The 21,555-nt window shown below is 31.6% G+C and overlaps 1 protein-coding gene across 4 annotated transcripts in view; it reads left to right on the top strand.

Moving 5' to 3' along the window:
• The window catches only part of LOC118744210 (cholinephosphotransferase 1), a 35,320-nt gene extending 17,025 nt beyond the window's left edge, over window positions 1-18,295 (top strand). The window contains exons 2-9 of one of the 4 annotated variants that reach the window (XM_036477061.1): window positions 1,076-1,316; window positions 1,390-1,548; window positions 2,861-2,989; window positions 7,685-7,816; window positions 10,621-10,752; window positions 14,756-14,914; window positions 14,995-15,159; window positions 17,510-18,295. In XM_036477061.1, the coding sequence (XP_036332954.1) occupies window positions 1,076-1,316; window positions 1,390-1,548; window positions 2,861-2,989; window positions 7,685-7,816; window positions 10,621-10,752; window positions 14,756-14,914; window positions 14,995-15,159; window positions 17,510-17,731 (1,339 nt within the window). In that variant the 3' untranslated portion in view covers window positions 17,732-18,295. The remainder of the gene's footprint in view (window positions 1-1,075; window positions 1,317-1,389; window positions 1,549-2,860; window positions 2,990-7,684; window positions 7,817-10,620; window positions 10,753-14,755; window positions 14,915-14,994; window positions 15,160-17,509) is intronic. The other 3 variants (XM_036477062.1, XM_036477058.1, XM_036477060.1) reach the window with 3 other exon arrangements.
• The last annotated feature ends 3,260 nt before the right edge of the window (window positions 18,296-21,555 follow it).

Raw genomic sequence — 21,555 nt, 5'->3', positions numbered from 1 at the left:
TTTTTTTGCTGACGGTGTTATTATTGTCGAACAAAATATATTGAAAATATATTCAGATAGGGCGTTCTTCAACCAAATTTTGAAATAGGTCGATCTTCCATTCAGCCCTCGATATATTGTAAACAAATCGCTGTGCCAATACATTTTGCCGTGAGTGTATATCTATATACATACATTTGTATGTATATGTACGTATGCAGCCGCAAATCTTCTGTTTACATACAAATGCAAGTGTATAATCGATCTAAAGGAAGTGACTAGAGAATTGAACTTTAAAACAAAAAAAATATTTTTGGTTTTGAGTTGCAAATTGCTATAGTCTCATGTTTTTTTTTTTTTTTTTTTTTTTGTAATAAAATACAACCAGAGGAAACCAGAAAAATGTTCCTTCTCATTACTCAAATATGTATCTAGAGTTATTTGAGGTGGCGTTAATTCTTTGCTCGTAACATAAATTTTAAGAAAAGCGCCGTTATAAGGCTTAGTCCTTCCATATCTATAACAAACGATTCATTACAAGAATTTACTCACATACATGTATGTGCAGACATATAAAAATGCAGGGCCCGTATCGGTTATTAATTTAGATTCATATTATTTCGTTAAAACTTAATGGTTAATGGTTATTTGTTATTTTTTATTTTTTGGGTAAAATTTATTCAACATTTTGTGATTTTTACTTTTTCAATCATACCATAACCGTTATTTTCAAATTAAATTGTTTAGATCATAAAAGATTTAAAACTGTCATGAAAACACAACCCCATAATAGCAGTTAAAAGTTATCGAAAAAATAAAAATCAAAAAAGAAGATTATTTTTTATAGAAAAATTAAAAATCACAATATAACGACTAAATTTGCACGAAATATTAAAAATACGAAGTTAACAATTATTATTTTTTTATCAGAAAAACTAAAATCTAAAAATAAAAATCTTGATGCTTATTTAATGGTCATTTTTAATTTTAGTCTCTTCCTGTAACCATTTTTAGTTTCTGTAAACATGTTAAATATATGTATGTATATTTTAATATTTAATTTCCTAAATCGATTCTACTTTTCCCCTACCAACAGATATAGTCCCGATGCCAAGTCGCCGCCACCCGCCTGGACTAGCCTACTCTGCGCGTTTGGCCTATTCATCTATCAGAGTTTAGATTCGATTGATGGTAAGCAGGCGCGTCGCACAAATACCTCATCACCATTGGGTGAGCTTTTCGATCATGGTTGCGATTCGATTTCGACCGTTTTCGTGGCGCTTTCGGCGTGCATATCCTGCCAGTTGGGACAATATCCAAATTGGTTATTCTTTCAGGTGCGTATGTTTTTTTTTTGTATTTCATTTTTGTTTTGTCCTTAAAATTTTACGCTCTCTTTCCATCTTGTAGTGCTTCTGTGCCATTGCGTTGTTCTATTGCGCTCATTGGCAGACATACGTTTCGGGTACTTTGCGGTTTGGCAAAATCGATGTGACCGAGGCGCAATTCACCATCATGGCTATACATGTTATATCGGCCGTATTCGGTCCGGATGTGTGGCAATCGCGGGTACGGTTTTGTTTATTTTGTTACGATTTACTCCTATTTTTGCAATTTAGGATACTTTGTGCCGGGGATGCAGGTACAGATGCGTCAAGTGTCGTTTAAAAAGATTAACGTACTACTCAAGCATACATTATTTCTTTATTCACAAACAAAAAATTTATTTTTCGAAGTTAAAAAGTACAAGGTTAGAGGCATAAAAAGTTAATCGAAATTAACTGAATCATAACCAATTCACGCATCGACGTCCAATGGCATAACGGCCTTAAAATTTCGATTTTGTCTAAATTGCAAACATCGTTGAATTTTTGATATATTCGGAGTTTTTCGGAATAATTTCGGGATATCGTAAACTAAATTAGATTGTCCTAAGTTAAATTCATGCAGATTAGTAAATCAACTGACCTTTGTGTTATAGATTCGGCGTAGATCGAAAAAAATTGTAATTGACTTTTCAATTTTAATTTAATAACAATCATAATAACAATTTTCGGAACTGCGAATTGTCATTTTTGAAGTTGGAAAAGTAAAAAAAGTAAACGTTTAAACAAAAACCTATAGGAAAAATGTTATATAATGGCTTTAAAATTTCCAAATTACAAGCATTGTTGAGGTTTTTTCTATACATACAGTCTTGTTTTCGTTATAAATGAGTTTTCGGAGTAAAAATTAAATTTTTACTGGTTGTCGAAGTTGCTCCGAAAATTCAAAAAATTGTTCAAATTCATAATTTAATACAAAATATAGCTTGCGGAGTAATTTAGATTTCTGCCATATTTAAGAAAAATTGTATTAATTAAAGATTGACACTTGACGCATTTAAACCTGCGCCACCCTGATTTTTACACTTTTTTATTATTTTTAGGTAATGCTATATTAATATACAAATTGAAGTTTCTTTTTATTTTACGTGTATACTTTACACTTTTTTAAGCTTATGGTTTTTAGTGATTAATATTTTTTTCAAATGCATTTTAGTGTAAAAATGACAAAGTAAACCTAAATATTTTTACGTGGTTGGCATCTAAAGTATAATTTTTTATTATCTCATCAGTATTGCAAAAGGAAATCTTTTTTTTTTTTTTTCAAATTGTGAAAAATCATAATCGAATAATTTTAGTAGGTTATGTATGTGGCTAACGTCTGATATGTAAAATTTATATAAGGTATTCAGGTTCAAAAATTGACTCGGTAAAATTACATCGGCATATAGTTTTTTTTATATAAAACGCCATTATGTATAAATTTCGTATTAAACTCAACGCTATCTTACATACGTATGTATATAATAAATTTACTATAAATATATACCCTTTAGATGTTTGGTAATTTTGAATTGTGGTCCATCCTATCGCTAATGACCTTAGTTTGTGGTATTTGGTCATTATGGTTTATATTCTCAGTTGTTTTGGCTGGCGGTGTTGGCAAGAATGGCTCCACAGTTGCAGTAAGTTTGCATTGAAAATTTTAAATAAGAAAATAAAAGTTTAACATAAAAACTTATGAGTGTTACAAAAAGTAGTAAGAGATAGAAATCCAGGTACTGGAAGGTACTGAAAAAAGGGATAGTTTGTATAAAATATAAAAATTTGGCAATCAAATTTATGAAAAAATAAAACTATTTAAATTTTCTTAATTCAAATGCGGACTTATAATGATAAAATTTTTTTTAAATAAATACGAAAATGAACGCTCATTGACGTTAAAAAAAAATCATACAACTTTTATTTGTAGCATGGCCGTTTCGGTGCCACTTTGTTATACAAATTCCAGTAATAAATTTTAAATATTAAAATTTTGTCCCTATCTTTGATATGCTATTTGCTGCATTAAATTTTAAAATTGTATGAACTTTCTTTTATGAGAACCCTTTCATTTGATTTGCAGTGTATTTAATGTTTTTATTGCATTTATAAATTGAATAAAATAATGTAATTTTTAAGTTGTATTGTTGTCAGAAAGATATACGAAAAAACTATTTTTTGGAACTTGGAGCAATTTGTTTTTTTTTTTATTCTCGGAGTCTGCATAAATGCTAAAAACTAGAAAAACCGCCAAATTTCTCGCAACTTTTCATTATTTGCTAAAGCAAAACAATATTGGTTTTTCGGAACATAAACAACTTTCAGAACACGTCGAAACGTTGTCTCCGCCAATTCAAAAAAAAAAAAACAATTTTTCTGCGCTAAGTTTAAAGCTTATAAAAGCTTTGCCTCGGGTCAAATATTTTCGGAGCCTGCAATTGGTGCAGAATTTGGTTCTCCATTCATAAATAAAATAAAGGTTCGCGTAAACTATTCTCTTTTTTAATTAAAAAAAAATCGATACTCAAATTCAATATCTAGTACATACACAAAAGCCCAAAAAATTTCGAAACATAACTAACTTTCTAAGACCACTCCAAACCTTGAAAACCCCCTGCGAAATTTTATAAAAAATATTTGAACCTATCAATTTCCCCTTAAAAATATTTTTTCCATTAATCTTTCCCTACTTACATATTTTGCTATAGAATTTTCTTTTTCTTTGATTTATTCCACAAATCTGGCTTTAAGCTTACACTTTTTCCTTGCTGACGTATGTTTGCCCCTATAAATTAACTAGAAATATTCTGTTAATAAATATTTTGAAAGACTTAGCTGAGAGAATGCGATAACCAAGAGAACTTATGATGGCAACCAAACTAGATTAAAATATATACAACCTCTAAATACATTAAGAGTACATACAAAATATATCCTATTTAAACGAAGTACATGCGTTGACATTAACATTTTTGTATTTATTAATATTGTATTGTATTAATGTATACTTATTTATTGAGTTGGTTTATATTAGAAAACAAACAACACACACAATTGTAATCGATGAGCAGTAAAAGAATTTAAATTTAAAACACACCCAACAAGGCATGTGAAGTGTATAAGAAAAATTTTTGAAAGGCTACAAATTTTGTTTGTCTATCCAATGACTAGTGGAAATTCGACATAACGTTCAAACGTAGAATACATATGTACATATCGTTGCTACCATATTAAACTATCGAATATGCAAAAATTCTTATTAAAAATTATAAAATAACCATCAAATATGATTGAAGGAATCTACATGCATGCAGTTGTATCGGTGCGAATAATTTTGTTTTAAAAATTAGTTTCAATACAAAGTAGCATTCTGGAAAGCAGCACTTACATATCGCTTCTTTGCACGAATAAGCGTACAGAAATAACCGCCACCTCTTCTATGTAGTGTACAAATTTCATAGCTGTATCGATTATATTATAACTTATTAGAAGAAAATATGTCTTAATTTTTACTCTGGGAGCGTATGTAAACTGTAAACTTCAAACGCGTTTTCTCTACTTTCATGTTTTTTGAGTTGTGACGTTATTCATGCATAGGAGCGATATGTAGCAATCACGTAATCAATGACTTACAGTTTCTTGGGTACTCCATGGCGAAGTTTTTATTCTTACTACTCATCGATGAATTTTTATAAATTTTTTACACTTTTATTGCCTGTTTAATAATGTATTCATACATGTATTTTTGTCTTAATCTTCTACCTAAGTATGTATTTTCTTTATTATATTGTGCGCTTTTTATTGTTTTATATTTAAATTAATGTATGCTGTTTTCTATGGGTCAAGGTTACATTTTACTTTGCCACTTTTAGTTGCCAATATTTTTTATGTTTTTTAATTTACCATTTCTGTAAATCTCGTGTGACATTTTCACCAAAAATGTTCTCTGTGACGACTTTATCATCAGAATTCCATAATAGGTAGCATACTTGAAGGCGGCAGACAAACTAATTTTTTCCTCTTATATAAACTTTCAAATTGGGGTCTTATCGCATTTAGAATCCAAATGAAAGTGTCTTAATTTATATTATTATAATTTTTTTAATGAGTTGACGATTTAATTGACAGTGATTAGATTTATCTAACTTAAAAACGTTGGGCCTTATGAATAAAAACTTTGCAATTCCTTTTTCTTAAAATTTCAGACCTTTTACTTAAATTTATCTGAAAGAATCGAGTAAAATGTCTGAAATTTTAAGAAAAAGCAAGCTTGACAAGGAAAGACGGAAATCCCTTCCAAAGTAAATCAGCTTAGCACCCGGTCGGAAAAATCAACCAACACCAACATAAAAAGCAATTGCTTAGTTTTTTTTTCATAAGGCCCGGTCATATGGGTATTCATATAAACGCGTATATGCTTCGTAAATAAACAGTAAGTTCAGGAGACTTACTTAGTTACGAGGCAAAAAGTACAAATTGTCAAACTAAACAAAAAATCGGAGTAGTATCGGCGTCATAAAAAATAAATTAAGTCTTGAATCTGTTCATTGCATTATTATCGTAGATGTTCTAATTCGGAGTATATTTTGTATTCTATAAAAAGTTTATTATTATTTTCGTAGGTCTACTAATATTTTCGGAGTATAGCAATCTACGTTGCACGTTGCAATTAATAATTTGTACAATAATGTCAATTACATTATTTTCTTAGGTGTGCTAATATTTTCGGAGTATATTTTGGATTAACTAAGAAATTTAATTCAACCAGTTTTTATGAAATTTCACACCGTTTTCGGAGTTCCTAAAAACATTGCGTTCAATACCAAAAATTTAATTCATCAAGTAGGTAGTATTACCAGATTTTTTCGGAGTACTTTCGGAGTCACTAAAAACGTCGCTCTTCAATCGTTTGAACAATAATGTTAATTACATAATTTTCTTAGATCTGCTAATATTTTCGGAGCATATTTTTGACTTACTAAGAAATTTAATTCAATTAGTTTTAATGAGAATTCGCATCGTTTTTCGGAGTTACTAAAATCCAATACCAAAAGTTTAATTCATCAAGTAGTATTGACAATCTACGGAGCATTTTCGGAGTTACATATAAGAAAGTTGAGAAACTTTTTTTTTGTAACATATTTTTACATATTTTGTTTAGAATGTATGTATGTGTGTAAAGAATGTTGAGTTCCTCTTCATTTAATGCATCTATGTATGTATTATATTGTACAAATAATCGCCCGGAATTTTGTCCTTTACATTAGACGAATTTTGAGAAATCGTGATTCAAGTTTGGAATTCAATTTCTTATTAAATACGCGACTTTCAATTTTCTCCAACGTTTCAGAGTATGTTACTATTTTGTTTTTATTGTTTATTATTGATTATTTTTGAGTTTATGAAGGATTTTCTTTAGCAGAATTTTGTCGTGTGTTAGATTTGGAAACAATTTGCAGGTGTGTTGTACGACAAAAATGTGATAAAAATTTGTACTAAATTAACGACGTAATTTCACTAAATATCTGGGAGACAAAATAAAGAAGATATGCAAAAATGGATAACGCCATTTGAATTGAGTATAATTGCGTTATTAACTCAATTTGACCCAATTTAACGACAAAATTTGACCTAATATCTCGGAAAATAAAGGAGATATCCAAAAACGAATGACGTCTTTTAGAAGATCAAGATCTTGATTAAGTAATTTTGTATAACTGCATTATTAACTCAATTTGACCCAATTTTCACATAAGGTCCCACATTGACGCAGTTTGGCTTTCGATGGTTCTTACTTGTAAAAAAATGCATATGTATGTAAATGTGTTTTTAGCAGTTTCCATTTGCATTACGAATATTAAAAAAATATGTACTTTTCAAATTGTACAATTTTCAGAACAGGCTTGCAATATACAAATAAAAGAGATTTATCTTTTGTTAAATTATTACTATTATTTCTAATCTAACAATTTTAACACCTAGTACGCACTTTAACTAAACGGTTTTTGGTTTCTCATTTGATGGCATTTGTTCTACTTATCTACCTTTACCGTAATTTTCATTTCTCTATATCCGACATTTCCTTCTTAAAATATTTTTAATTTTTACAGCTTTCTTCGAGCTCACAAACACTGGCGCCACTGTGTTGCGGCCAGCCTCTGTGCTAAGACAATATTAAAAAAAAATCCGATTTTATATGAAACTAAATTATTACACTATCTTTTTTCTCTTCTTTTCACGATTTTCTTTTTCGGTGTGCCAAAACAAAAAATCGAAATCGCAACAAAATATAAAAAATTATCCAACACACTATGTACCTACGTCTACACACACTTTAGATTCCCCTGATTGGCGGTCGTTGGAATTATATCATTTTAATCGGCATTACTTTGGGTTATCTCGTGAATATGATCAACTTTTCGAAAATGTTTGTCGAAGGCGGCAGTGGCAAGAATGGTTCCTCCGTTGCTGTAAGCATAAAACAAACAAAAACAAAATTCAAAAACAAAAAAAAACAAACCAAACCTTAAACCTTGTCCCTTTTATTTTGTAAAAACAAAAAATCATTCATTCACTAGTGACTAAAGCACTTAAAAGCCTCTTGTTAATACTTCTAACTAATTTAAAAATGCGCTAATTCTGAAGTATAGCAAATACTTGTAAACACCTGGCCGTCATAATGGTGTTTTGTTGTTGTAAAAGCACCATCAATTTTATTATCTACTCGTAACGCTTTGTTTATCACCACTAACCGATAAGTGCATTTTAACAGTGATATATTCGATTTTTTCTCTTCTTAAAAGATTATGTGATCAGACTTTCACTCTTGATTTGGCCATAATACATACATATACATATGTAATACCATTATCTTCTTTTAGTTGGCAGTTGCATAACACGGCCCAGCGGTATGGGTAATCAACATGTGATAGTATCATTTTGTTAAATACAATATTGTAAATGTGTAGAACTCAAGAATCACTCTTATGGTTGTAGTTATTGTAGGCCTTATCACTCAGAAGAGTACAGTTATCGGAAATAATCCTGCAACAGAAAACCCTTGAATGATTATCGAACAATAATAAGAAATCATTGCTAATTGTTATATATTTTTTCAAATGAAATTGGCTTTTAAAAAACAATACATATTTACAATTTGAGCCCTAAATAAATTATTTTAAATTAAAAAATGTTGGTGCCTATTTGAAAATATCAATGTAGGAATATTTTCGGAGCCATTGACTGTTGTATTGGACAAACTAATTTTTTAGGAAATAATTATATGACTGAAGAGTTAAACAAAAAATTTCGGAGTCATTTCCGTGTCCCTAAAAATCGAGTTTAATGACTAATTTTCATTGATTTGCTTAAAAAAGATTAAAGTTTATTATCAGCAAAAAATATCGGAAAAAATTTACTTAAATTAATTCTTCAATAATAATAATAGTAAAAGTTGCTTACTAATTATTTTTTAAGCATTAAAAAATCCGTGTAAAAAGTAGCTATGTACATTACCAAAGACCATTGTGCATCACCAAAGAAATTTGCGGTTTTCCACCGGAATTAAAAACTTTATTATAGGTACATATTTAAAGACGTCTACCAAAATATTTCGAAAAAATATTAAGATCTGCGTGAGCTGGACCGATTTGAAAATACCACCAAAAATTTAGTTTTTTATGAATAAAAATAGATTCTTAAAGAACTATTTGAAAAAAATCACCTCGGATGACAAACCAGTTTAAGCTTAAAAAAAATCTGCAGAAAAATAAAAATAAAAAAATTTCCACGGAATATAATGAGATTTTTGATGCTGTTTTTTTAACTTCTTTCAAAGATTAGTTTAAGAAAGAAAAAGGGTGAGAAAATACCTTTCCAATGATACCTAGCAAGTCTAAATCGGAATAGTTTTGGTCCAGTTATTCAAGTTTTTCTAATATCAATCTTTGAAAAAGTAAAAAAAAAACAGCATAAAAAATCTGATTACGCGTCCGTTCAAATGATTTTTTTTAATATTTTTGCAAATTTTTTAAGCTTAAACTGTTTTGTCATCTGGAGGGATTTAAAAAAAAATGCGTTAAGAAACTGTTTTTATCCATAAAAAACTACATTTTTGGAGGTATTTTCAAATCGGTCCAGCTCACGTAAATCTTAATATTTTTCCGAAATATTTTCGTGTAAGTCTTAAAATGTAATAGATTTTTACAATTCCAATGGAAACACAGTACCGATTTTTTTTTTGATGGGGAGTGATGCAGTCTAATGTACATGTTTCATTGAAATAAAAAATTTAAAATATTTTTTTTAACTTGAGTTACAATGTAAGTTTTTTACTAAATAGCTGAAAAAGTTCATGTTGATTACCGCTTCAGTTTATGCACCTGCGCTTTGTCATAGCTTCCGTTTTGAAATAATTTTGGGAAACCAACAAATAAATTTGCATACCTGCTTATACACGCTTTGCAATGGCTACAGGCGAAAAAAGCATCGGGCATCTCTATCATAATTCAAAGGCGTATATTTTACAGATTTTTCATACTTTCATACATTCATATGTACATACGCAATGATAGGTCGGCCAGCTCGTCAGCGTCGTTAGTTAGAGTTTTGAATTTTAGTAGTGGCATGATTGTTTTTAAAAATTTGTAATTAAATTGTATTTAGTCAGTGAAGTTCCAAGTCGCAAGCATATTTTCCTTTTGGTTGCGAAAAGTTCGAAGGAAATCATCAATCAATTCAACGATTATTCAACGTAAAATTGTATGTAGATATTGGCATTAGAATCAAAATATATGCACATATATAGATAGTTTTATGAAATTTTAAAATTACTGTTATCATATTATTTTTTAGTGAAAGAATTAATTATGGCATTATTTAATTAAATGGTAATGAATTTCATAATAAACTACTTGGTTGATACACTATAGATTTTTTTTTTTCAAACACAAATAAAATAGAATAAGTTTTTTGTTTTAATTAGGTTCAAGTTTTTCTTGTCACTTTTTTTATTAGCAAAAAGAAACTTCAAATTTCGTTTATAATTCTATTAATTAGTTTATTGTTAATTTTTCCCATTGTTTTACAATAAACAAGTTTAACAAAATGTACCTTTTTTATTAAAAAAAATATGTATGCCTATTCCTTCAACTACCAACAACCATCCAAAACGACTCGTTCGAACATCATCACCACCAACCACCACCACCACCACCACCACTACCAACGCAACCAACAACCAATTTGTCAATTACAAATTCACCACTCTCAACAGCTCCCAATATTTGGCTGTGAAACGCGTGTTTTATCGCTTTATATTATATTCGGCATTTACATTTTATTTATTTGTCGTAACGCGCGTGTGATTATGACGGAAGGATGCGGCAAAAATGGATCATCCGTTGCTGTAAGCGTAGTAAACAAATACCAAAAAAAAAAATTAAAAATTTTCAATTAAAATTTACTATTAGTGCTCGTCTAAACAAGTCTAAAAGAGCTATTATTAGGTGTCATTCATTGTTTATTTGTCTTTGATGCAACAAAATTCGGGTTCCATTATTTTCTTTCATTATAAAGTAAAATTAGTACTTTTCTATTAGTTTTTTGTAAATATGCTTTTCCATTGAACTTTTTTTATCGTCCCACTTTATTTCGTTTAAATACTGGCTGTTTAAAGAAAGAGTTTTCAAAATAAAAATTTTAATTTTTGCTACTTTTACTTGATTGTCAATGTGCTTTTCTCAAGCTTCATATTTTCTAGTTTATCGAGTTTAGTCAACTAATTTTCAACGAAAACTCTTATTGAAATATCCTGTATTTATGTACGTACGTGCAGTGCAACCTTGCGTAAATTTCAATGTAAATACGCATTTTTGTTTTATTTTGCTGTATAAAAAATTCTTTCTTTTTCAAAAGAAATGTTATACCCCATTCAGAGCGCCTAAAGTCACGGAGAAAAACTCCATTGCTACAATTTTTCTCAATTTGGGTGTAACTTGAAAGCATCAAAAGATCATTTATGATATTATATATGTATATATATTATAAAAATGCTTCAAACCATTTTATTGCCATTTTGGAGTTTTTTTTTCGAAATCTAAAAAATCGCTTATTAAACTTCAGATAATTTCTCTCATACGTTTTTTAATTTGTAAATTTCTTCTCAGTGACTCGGGTGTTTCGAATATCACGGATTTTGCAAACTTAATTCAACATTTCTTAGGAGGATAAAAATTTCGGAGAATATTACGTATATTATCTACAAATTTCGAACCACTCGTAGTTCGAAAATTCGCAAATATTTTCGGAGTTTGAGAAGATCGTAAATTTTAGTGGAGTGATTAGGATTTTCTCGGAAAAAACGTAAATTTGAGCCGAAATTGCTTATAAAAAATTCAGTTCAAAAAGAATACGTAATCATTTATAAATATTCGGAGTGAGTCGAACGTTTTCATCGCCTTTTGCATTTCCGTTATATCTTCGGTATTTACAGTGGAATCTTAAAGTATGATCTATCGATGTACTTGTCTCGAGACCTCAAGTACTCCGTTCTAGTACCTACTTACGCACCAGAACTCATTTCTTATAACCCTAGTGTACCACCTTAATGCGAGTAAATCAAAGCTCTCCAAAAATCATTCATACTTTTGCTAAGGAGTATTTTGGTTATTCCAGTAGTAACACTATTTAAGAAAAAATATATGTATTGCTTTGGTTCGGCAAAAAAATATCGAAATTGCTTTGCAAAAATAGTTTAGCCTCAGGGGTGTACGCCAAGCTTAGCCATGCCCATGGAAATATAGTCATTCAAAATTACTTACATATAATTTTGGAATAATTCGGAATTTTCAGAGTCTGCAAGAAAATCATAACTAAAAGTTACAACTATAAAATGTAAAAGGAAAAAAACAAAAAAAAATTCTCAAGATGCCAGTGAAGCATTTTCTTTAATTTCGGAGTATTTAAAAAAAACGCAGCTTTTCATAAAACAAAAAATCATTTTGAACTTAAGCAAAAACTGTGTTAACTCTGACTATTTATTTCCACAGTTAATATTTCGGATTAAAAAAAAATGTATAATCAAAATTCTATTGTAAGTATAAAATCCAAAATCGGATAACTAAATGTTTTTTTTTAAGTTTTGGCACTCACATCCACGCTTCTTCTCTAATTTGATGTGTGCTGCTTTAAGCCATCACACAAATGGGGTGTGGCATAAAATTGTATGGCACTAAATCGGGTATTACATTTCTTATTTTACTTTCCAATTTTCATCCTTAATGGCTGCGTTTGTTTATTACGCAATTTTTTTTTCATTGTTGATTGCTTTTTCATGCGTACGTTGTCTTTATAGTTATTAGTTTTTTCGTATTAGGGCCATTCACTATGCAAACATCTACATACAAACAAGCGCATTTTCTCATACACATTCATCTAGTCATAGTTCCATTATTACCTCGATTTGCTAGTAGGCTTCTTCAGTTGTTTCGTTAAGTTGTTTAGATTTGCCCAGTTTCGTTCGAAAAGGGTTCACAATTGTAACTGTCCATTTTATTCTGGTATAATAATTTCATAAAAGTTTTGCTTTTTTATTCATAGATTTTGGCATGGTTTAGGTTTTTTTGAATAAATACTATAATTGGTACTCCTTAATATTATATTTACTTGTAATTTACAAAAATTTTGCATGCATTATTTTTATTCCATAAAACTAGTAGCTTTAAATGATTTGTACACATGGTTGCATGTAGTGTGTGTTTTTTTTTTACTAAGAGTAATATGTGACAATGGAGCCTGCAGAAAAATAGTTAATTTTTCCTTTAAATATACCGCGCGCCATAATTATAAGCGCCACCACATATTGACAAGTTCAAACTATTTGTGTTCAATTAAAATATAGTTTATTCTTTAACAAAAATCGTACAAATCCAAATTTCAAACTTTGTGCAATATTAAAAAAATTAACAAACTTATTTTTGGAAAAATTTTTTTGCTCACGGTATGTGCATTTTCTGCCATACAAATACCTATTGTCGACGATTTTTTATATGGAAGAACAGCTTCAGCCAAATAGTTTCCAAAAATGCAGCTATTTCAAGCTTGCACTTTATTACATTAAGATTGAATGGACTACAAAATCTCTCTAAGAAATCGACACTTCTTCGAAAATATTGCACAAAGATTGAAACTGGCACTTATACGGTTATTGTTAAAAAATAAACTATATTTTTGGAAAAAAAACTAAAATTAAATAATAAAAAAATAGTTATTAAAACTTGTCAATATGTGGTGCACTTATAATTATGACCCGGCGTACTATTTTAAAATAATATTTAGAAATGAACTGGTTTGCACGAAAAAGTTTTCAAATGTCTTTTTTCTATGAAAACGTTCTTTAAAAACCGTATTTTTCAAGTTTCCGGGAGCTGCAATTTTCAATTGTATTTTAACGCAAAACTAAGTAAATTTTATAAAAAAAAAAAATATTTGGAATATCACTTTAATATGCAAAAGGCTTAACTAAACTCTTAAAATACAAAAATAAGAATTATTCTATTTGAAACTGCAGCAATCTTTTGTCTAAACTCACTTATATGTAGGTGCTTGTAATGTCATTATTCACTTAACTTAAATAAAATTATTATACATAGCACATATTTATGCATATTTTTTAGGAACTTATTTACGCAGTTGTATGTATATTTTTTGGTAATTACTTGATGGTATATTCCCAGAAATAAAATTCATTTCCTCTTTGCACACTATCGCATTCCTCTTGGCTTCTGTCCTAACTATGTATCCCCTAAAGCCCATTTTAGTTTTTGTTTGCAGTAAAACACATACTCTTCTTAACCTCACATTAATTTCACTTTTGTTTCAAAACAAAATTTATTTGATATCTACTACTCGCCGCTCACGCTCCACAAAAAAGTTTAAAAAAGCTTAATAGCAAATTTGTATTTTTCTTTAAATACAAAAAGTAATTGCTAAATAAAAAAGTTGAAAACTAAAAAAATCTAAACAAAAGAAATACCCTTAGTTACAAAAGATGAAGTCATAAGCAGTGATTTTGTCCTAACTCAGCTAAAACAAAAAAAAAGTAAATATGTATTTAAAGATGTAGTTCAGCAGAAAAAATTATTGCGCGCTAGTAAACAAACAACGAAAGTATTGTGTCTCACTTTTCTACTACAATTCACTAGGCGCAAGTCGAGACACCGTTCTTTACGTTTTCGTTTTTTGTTTACCTCTTTTTGAGTCTTTTGTGTGATTTGTGACTGTTTTAAATGTTTTATATTTACATACATACACACATACCTATGTATGCACCTCTTAGCTAACCGTTTTCTAATACGCGTTTTGTTTTTTTTTTCAATCATCACCTACTTATCGCATGCGCATCCCTCAAGGGTACCAGCGTACTTTCGCCCAGCATACCATTGACAATGGTCATTTTGCCCGCACTGATAATTGCTCAAAAATCACCACAAAATATTTTCACCGAACACTCAGCGTTGTACATATTGGCATTTGGCATGGTGGCGGCCAAAGTCACCAATAAGCTGGTGGTGAGTAAAGAAGAAATACTTAAAAAATTAAGTTGCACTCTTTCACTACTCTCACTATTTTCTCTCTCTCTCATCGCTAGATCGCTCACATGACAAAAGCCGAAATGGAATATCTGGATTGGTCGCAATTGGGTCCAGCGTTGCTATTCTTTAATCAATACTTCAACTGTGTGCTGCCGGAAATCTGGTTGCTATGGTTTACGCTGATCTGGGGCACGCAGGATCTCATACGCTATTGCTCAAAGGTAATTCTCATTATATGATATTTAACAGCTACATATGCATGTTATTAAGTAGGAAACACTAAGCGTACATTTGCTCATATGAATAGCATAGTTGGAAGGGGCAAGAACACCTGAAGACCTGCCATTTCACCTCTGGTGTAGGTAAACTGTGGTCAACCGTAAGGTCCTAGCCATAGATGCGCGATGATAGAGCGAAAATTTCATTTCGTACCTTCGATGGACAGAGCCAAACAGAGCAGTCCCAGTAACGTTGGATCAGTCAAAGACGTTTGACGTCGTTTTTCATTCCACGCTACTAGAAGACATTCAGGTCACTCTCCCACAGGCCGTCAGACGGTAATCACCGAACGATCTGAGTGGTCGACAATCGTCGGTCGTTTTCCGAGATGAAACGTCAATACCCATATAAAATAAGCAGGGCGTCCGTTGTTGTTGTTGTAGCGGCTACAACATTCCTAGTTCGTATAGATGCCTTCTGACATGCTTTGGCGAGGGCTGCTCTTGATGTCTATATCTCGAAGCTCTCCCCACCGCGAAAGGGAGTTTCCATAATCTCACTAACGATTGTTCGATATTGACGTCCGTAAATGTAATTGATAACCCATGCTCGAGAGTTAACTACAGGGAAGCTACTTCTTCTTATTGGGCACTGTAACCCCCTAAGCGATTTTTGCCGAGTTCAACAAAGCACACCAGTCGTTTGTCTTCTGTGTTTAGGAAGTCTACATGTTGGCGCATTAGTCTACAGTTTTTCTAAGGCCGGCAACTGTTATATCCTCTCCCTTCTCTTACTCGGCAAGCCTGAAACCGAGGGAGATGACGAAGTTGATAGACGAGGCGAAAATGCTCCCAATTAGAGAGCACAACACGATGCTCTGCAAGCAGTTTCTTGCTGGGAGCCACAGATGTGGCCACCCAAATAGACAGCTGCTTGCAGAGGAGCCCTCGCCGAGGCACGTCAGGAGGCATCTATATGAACTGACGGACGAAGTCCAGAGGTTCATTAAGCAACCTCTGAACCCGTCAGCTCACAGACAGGCCCTGAACGGCATTCACAGGGACGCAGTCTCGAGTTATGTAGACTCAAGACCTGTGAATGCCGTTCTTGGCACACAAACACCGGACATTGACGCGACGGAGCTCCATCTGCCTCGGGAGACCAGGACAACAATAGCCCAACTTCGCTCTGGCTACTGCAGCAGGCTAAATTCCTACCTGAGTAGGTTAAATGCGGATGTGCCGAACGAATGTCCGGCATGCGGAGAGACCCCCCACAACTCGAAACATCTCTTCGCATGCCCGGAAAACCCCACAACCCTAACAGCGTCGTCCTTATGGACCGACCCCATAAAGGCTGCACGCTTCTTGGGGCTGCCTTTAGTGGAACTTGACGACAACGACTGAGATATTAGCCTATCTGGGTGGGGTTGTTGTAGCCGCTACAACAACAACAAGTCGATAGCGCAATCCTGATGATGAACTGATTCGATGGTAGGATGCGAGTTTATTTCACCGCCAGTGTCGTTTGTCGCGTAGCCTATACCCTTATGAAGAGCTGCGTGGTGGCACCTTTGAAGATTTTTCATGCGGTTGACTCCTGCTTTGGATTTGAAGATGCTTTGATGATCAGGGTGGACAGTTACAGGTGAAACGTGTCTGCAATGAGCTCGAAACCCATAAGACATAGTTTTCCAGCATCTGTATGTTGATTCTGTTCGGGTCTTATGCTTTACCTTTGTTCTTTTGCGACAACAGCGCCACTAGTTACTAGTTTAAAAGTTAAAGTACTTATAATACAGTATATTTTGCTTAGCTGCCCATCCTTCTTTGCACGAAAAACTTGTGCACTTAACCGAAAAAAGCACTTAAGCGAAATACTACTTCAATGAGGAAGGTATCCGAATACCTATGAAACCAATTAATGGAGGAGCACTTACTACGTAGAAATTACCGCAAGCGAAATTTTTACCGAATGTCATTAATTGATAGACATTTTCGTTGTTCTGCGAGATGAGCAAAATAAATAAAAGCTTGTAAAATTAGGTAATTGTAGGGCCAGTGCAGGTAAACCTAATACTTTCTTTGATAGTTAATAATAGTTGCACAATTTTTAAGGCTGGATTCGCCAATGCGCAGGTATATTGAATGCATCTATCGGAGGAGTTTCCTTATAAATGTTAAAAATAATGCCGCTAAAGCGCATTTTAGGGTAGGTATCTTAAATGTGCACTTAAGCATAAAGGCAGCAAAGCAAAATATACTGTACATGTATTTGTAGTTTATATAATGCAATACACATTGATCATGTTATTCAATCTTAATCTCACCTTGTTTTTCAACATTTCCACAGGTTTGCGTGGAGATTTGCAATCATTTGCACATTTATCTCTTCACGATCCCTCATCTGGGAAAAAATTCGACACAAACCGTGAGTCAAGGTACAAATGCGCCCACTACAAGTATGAGCATGAGCGCGTCAGCGGCAGCTGTGGCGCAAGACAAGAACGGTGGAACACATCATCGGAAGTCGACGCGGCAGGCTAGCAAAAAGCAGCAACAACAACAGCACTAGAATTTAATTTGCAGTTATGTAATATATAATTCATACATAGAAAATCAAGAAAACAAAAGCAAAAAAAAAAAACACTCAACAAATAAAATTTTAAGAAATTGTTCCGTGTCAATAAGTTTACAAAAACCATGATTCAATTATTGAATCATGTACAAAACCCAAAAAAATAGAAAGAAGAAAATAAAATGTAATTGGAAAAAGCTGTAGGAAGTAAATTAGCACCACAAAAACAAAAAGAGCTTGAACTGATGACTAGCGTAAATTAAAACAAAATAAAAATCGGTAAAGAAAATATGAAAGTATGTGAAATATTTCTGAGTATATTCTTTTGCTTTATTACGATTTCTTTTTCTGTTTTCTTTTTTTTTTACTTTATAAGAGGGCGTTTACTTTATGTAGGCGCTATTTACTATTTATTGTAATTGTAAAACTTGCAAAAAATTAGGTCGGATTAAATTATAGTATAACATTAATATGTATAAATTTTGTAGCTGTGGAAAACAAAAAAAAAAACTTTGTAACGTTTACCTGGGTATGCGGATGAATAAAAGTTTATTATTTCAATTTTTAATTTGAAAACGATTTCTACGCACTAAAACAGAAACCCACAGAATAATATGTATGTACATACAGATGTACATCCGTCTTATTTTTGCATACATACATGTGTATGTACCTTTCACAAGTCCGAATTATTTTTCTTTTGTTTGCTTAGTGCTGTTTTTTCAAGTAGCTTTTAAAATTTACCTGCCTTCGTACACATTTCTTTCAGAACACAATTTGTGTTTAAATGGCAGATAAATTCTAAAACCTACTTGAGAAAACGGCGCTGAATGTTTATTAATTTTTATATAAAAGTATAGCTCATTATCAAACCATATATCCAAATTCCAAACTTATTTAAAAAAAATAATAATTTAACGGTTTCATCATAATGTAAAATTTCAAACTTTTTATCTCGAAAGTGGCATAAGTCACTGCACACCTCTTGTACCTAAATGACCGCTAACTTGTAATCGAATGCATGTGTGAATCTTCTATCGCCATAAACTAATGACAAAACCTCTTTGGTTGATGAAGTTGAACAAATAACCGACGCGTCCAGATTCAAGTAAACGGTTATTTAAGTACAAGAGGTGCGAGGTGACTTATGCCACTTTCAAAATAAACATTTCATTTGTAGCCTATTAAATTCTAGTATAATAAAGTGCAAGTTTGAGGTTGCTAAAAAGTACGAGTTTGTTCGAAAATTTTTTGTATGGAAAATCAATCGCTCAATTAAATTTTTATAATTTTTCAAGAAAAGAAAAAGCGTTTGAAATAAATTGAGCAATAAAAATGTTTGTTTTCGTCGCTGGAATAATGAAATAGTGTAACATGAAAAGTATAGTTTTGGGAAAAACGAATTGGAAGTTTTTATAAACCATTACAGACCATACAAATACAATTTCGTTTTTCGGGAATAAATTAGTGAGCCAAAGAGATATTTAAGAAAACTAAAGATTTTTCTAATAGATTAAAGGATTGTCTATCCAATGGTGCAATTATCGAATAATAGTGTATGTGGCATTTACACTGTTTCTTTATTCGAGCGACGTTTTATTAACTAAGCAAATATTTTTTTTTTTTTTTTTAATTAAATAAGTTCTCTGCAAGAAGGTATGTTTAAAAAAATTACATTGACATTAGGGTGGTTCAAAAATGCATTTAAAAAAAGTAAAGTCGGAATTTTTATGCCCTCACCCCTAGGATTGTTCTATATCGAAATACTTTTTTACAAAAATTACAGGTATTGTCTTCCCAGTGAGTGCATATTCCGATCTGCCTTATTTGAAAACTATCATTGTTACCCACACTTAGAGGTTTACTGTAATGGAAACGGGATATTTCTTTTCACCATGTCCATTGGGGTGGTCCAAAATAAGTAAAGTCGGCATTTTAATGTTCTCACCCCCTAGGATTGTTCTATATCTAAAAAAAGTATACCCATATTTTTTTTTTTTAATCAAAAAATATTTAGAGATCGTTCAAAGCGCTCAAAGTTTTCCATGTATTTTGTATGGGAAAAAAAGAACTTTTCGTGGAAATGGTATGGAATTCTTGAACATCAATACTTTTCGATCGGAAGACTGTGTTTCTCGTCAACAGATTCCCAATAATAATAGCCAATTATTCTTTTAACAACTTTTTCTTAGTAACTACATTTTATAGGTCCCCCAAAACCACTAGAAAATGCCAGAATATGCAATGGGGGGATAAATAAAAAAACTTCATTATTAAAAAATGGTTAAATAAATAATTGGATATTGTTATTGGAAGTCTCTTGAAGAGAACCAGAGTTTTCCGATCGAAAAATATTGATTTTCAAGACTTGCATACCATTTCTACAAAAAGTTGTTTTTTCCCCATACAAAATACATGAAAAACTTTGAGCGCTTTGAGCGACCTCTAAACACTTTTTGATTTCAAAATGAAAAAATAGGGGTATACTTTTTAGATATAGAACAATCCTAGGGGGTGAGAACATTAAAATGCCGACTTTACTTACTTTGGACCACCCCAATGGACATGGTGAATAGAAATATCCCGTTTCCATTACAGTAAACCTCTTAGTGTGGGCAACAATGATATTTTTCAAATAAGGCGGATCGGAATATGCGCTCACTGGGAAGACAATGGGCCGTATGAATAAAAACTAAGCAATTGCTTTTTCTTAAAATTTCATACCTTTTACTTCAATTTTGTTTGAATAAATTGAGTGAAAGATCTGAAATTTTAAGAAAAAGCAATTGCTTATTTTTATTCATACGGCCCAATACCTGTAATTATTGTAACATGGGCTATAAAAATAAAACCTGCACAGAAAGTTTGCATTTTTTATGAAACTGTTAAATTTTTCAAATTTTTGCATAAAGTTTGAAATTTACATTTATATAAAATTAATAAACATTAAACAAACAGAAGAAAACTTGTAAAAATGTGGCGTTACTATTATTTTTCCATAGGTTTATGTATCTTCAAAAAAAGTACAATTCACATAATTATTTAATTTATTTATGATTCAATTTGGTTATACGCTTATCAAATCAGAACCTCAAATGCCAATTGAATTGTGATTCCATTTAAAAAAATGGAAAATGATTTATTTTCTGTCAATATCCATATAAAATTTTAAAAATTCAAATAATTTTGCAATTAAATGGCTTTCGTGAATTTGGCTGTAGGTACTAAATTATCACATTGAAAAGTGTTTATTTCTTAAGTTTGAAATAAAATTAGATTGTTTTATTAAATGTATACCTATGCACGTACTTATTCTTTGTTAGATTCTGCCAAATTTGTATGAAATTCAAGCCCTTGAAAGTTTATTTAAAAAAATTAACGTAGTGCCATTTATGTCCTCATATAATGTGGAGTATACGTTTTATAATTAGCGCAACATTGTCTCTACCCTTCGCTGGATGGCAAAGCCACATTTCGCAGAGCAGCTAATTGCAACGTACATACATATTTCGCTAGCCAACAAACATTGTGGATAATGCGGCATCTGTTTGTCCAAATCTTATCGGACATCCTAGACCCTTCGTCTATGGTTTGAAAAGGTCTCGCTAAAATTGGGATGTAGGGAGTTTAAGATATACATATCGTCACCTTAATTCACTAAGGCCCTAACCAACATTTGTTTATTTTTTTAAAGGGCCCATACATGATACCAGCATGCTGGCGCCATCAAGTGTTGGTGACAGCCGATTGATCGTGTATGTTCTCGTACCAGCTGCTTGTGTGACATCAAAAACGAGTTGATATTTTTATGATTGTACCAG

Source organism: Rhagoletis pomonella, unplaced genomic scaffold (assembly GCF_013731165.1).
Source record: "Rhagoletis pomonella isolate Grant_MI unplaced genomic scaffold, Rhpom_1.0 Rhpom_scaffold_00008, whole genome shotgun sequence".
In the NCBI taxonomy this organism is placed as follows: Eukaryota; Metazoa; Arthropoda; class Insecta; order Diptera; family Tephritidae; genus Rhagoletis; species Rhagoletis pomonella.
Note: the sequence above shows the minus strand (reverse complement) of the source record. Positions and strands in the feature narration are given on the sequence as shown.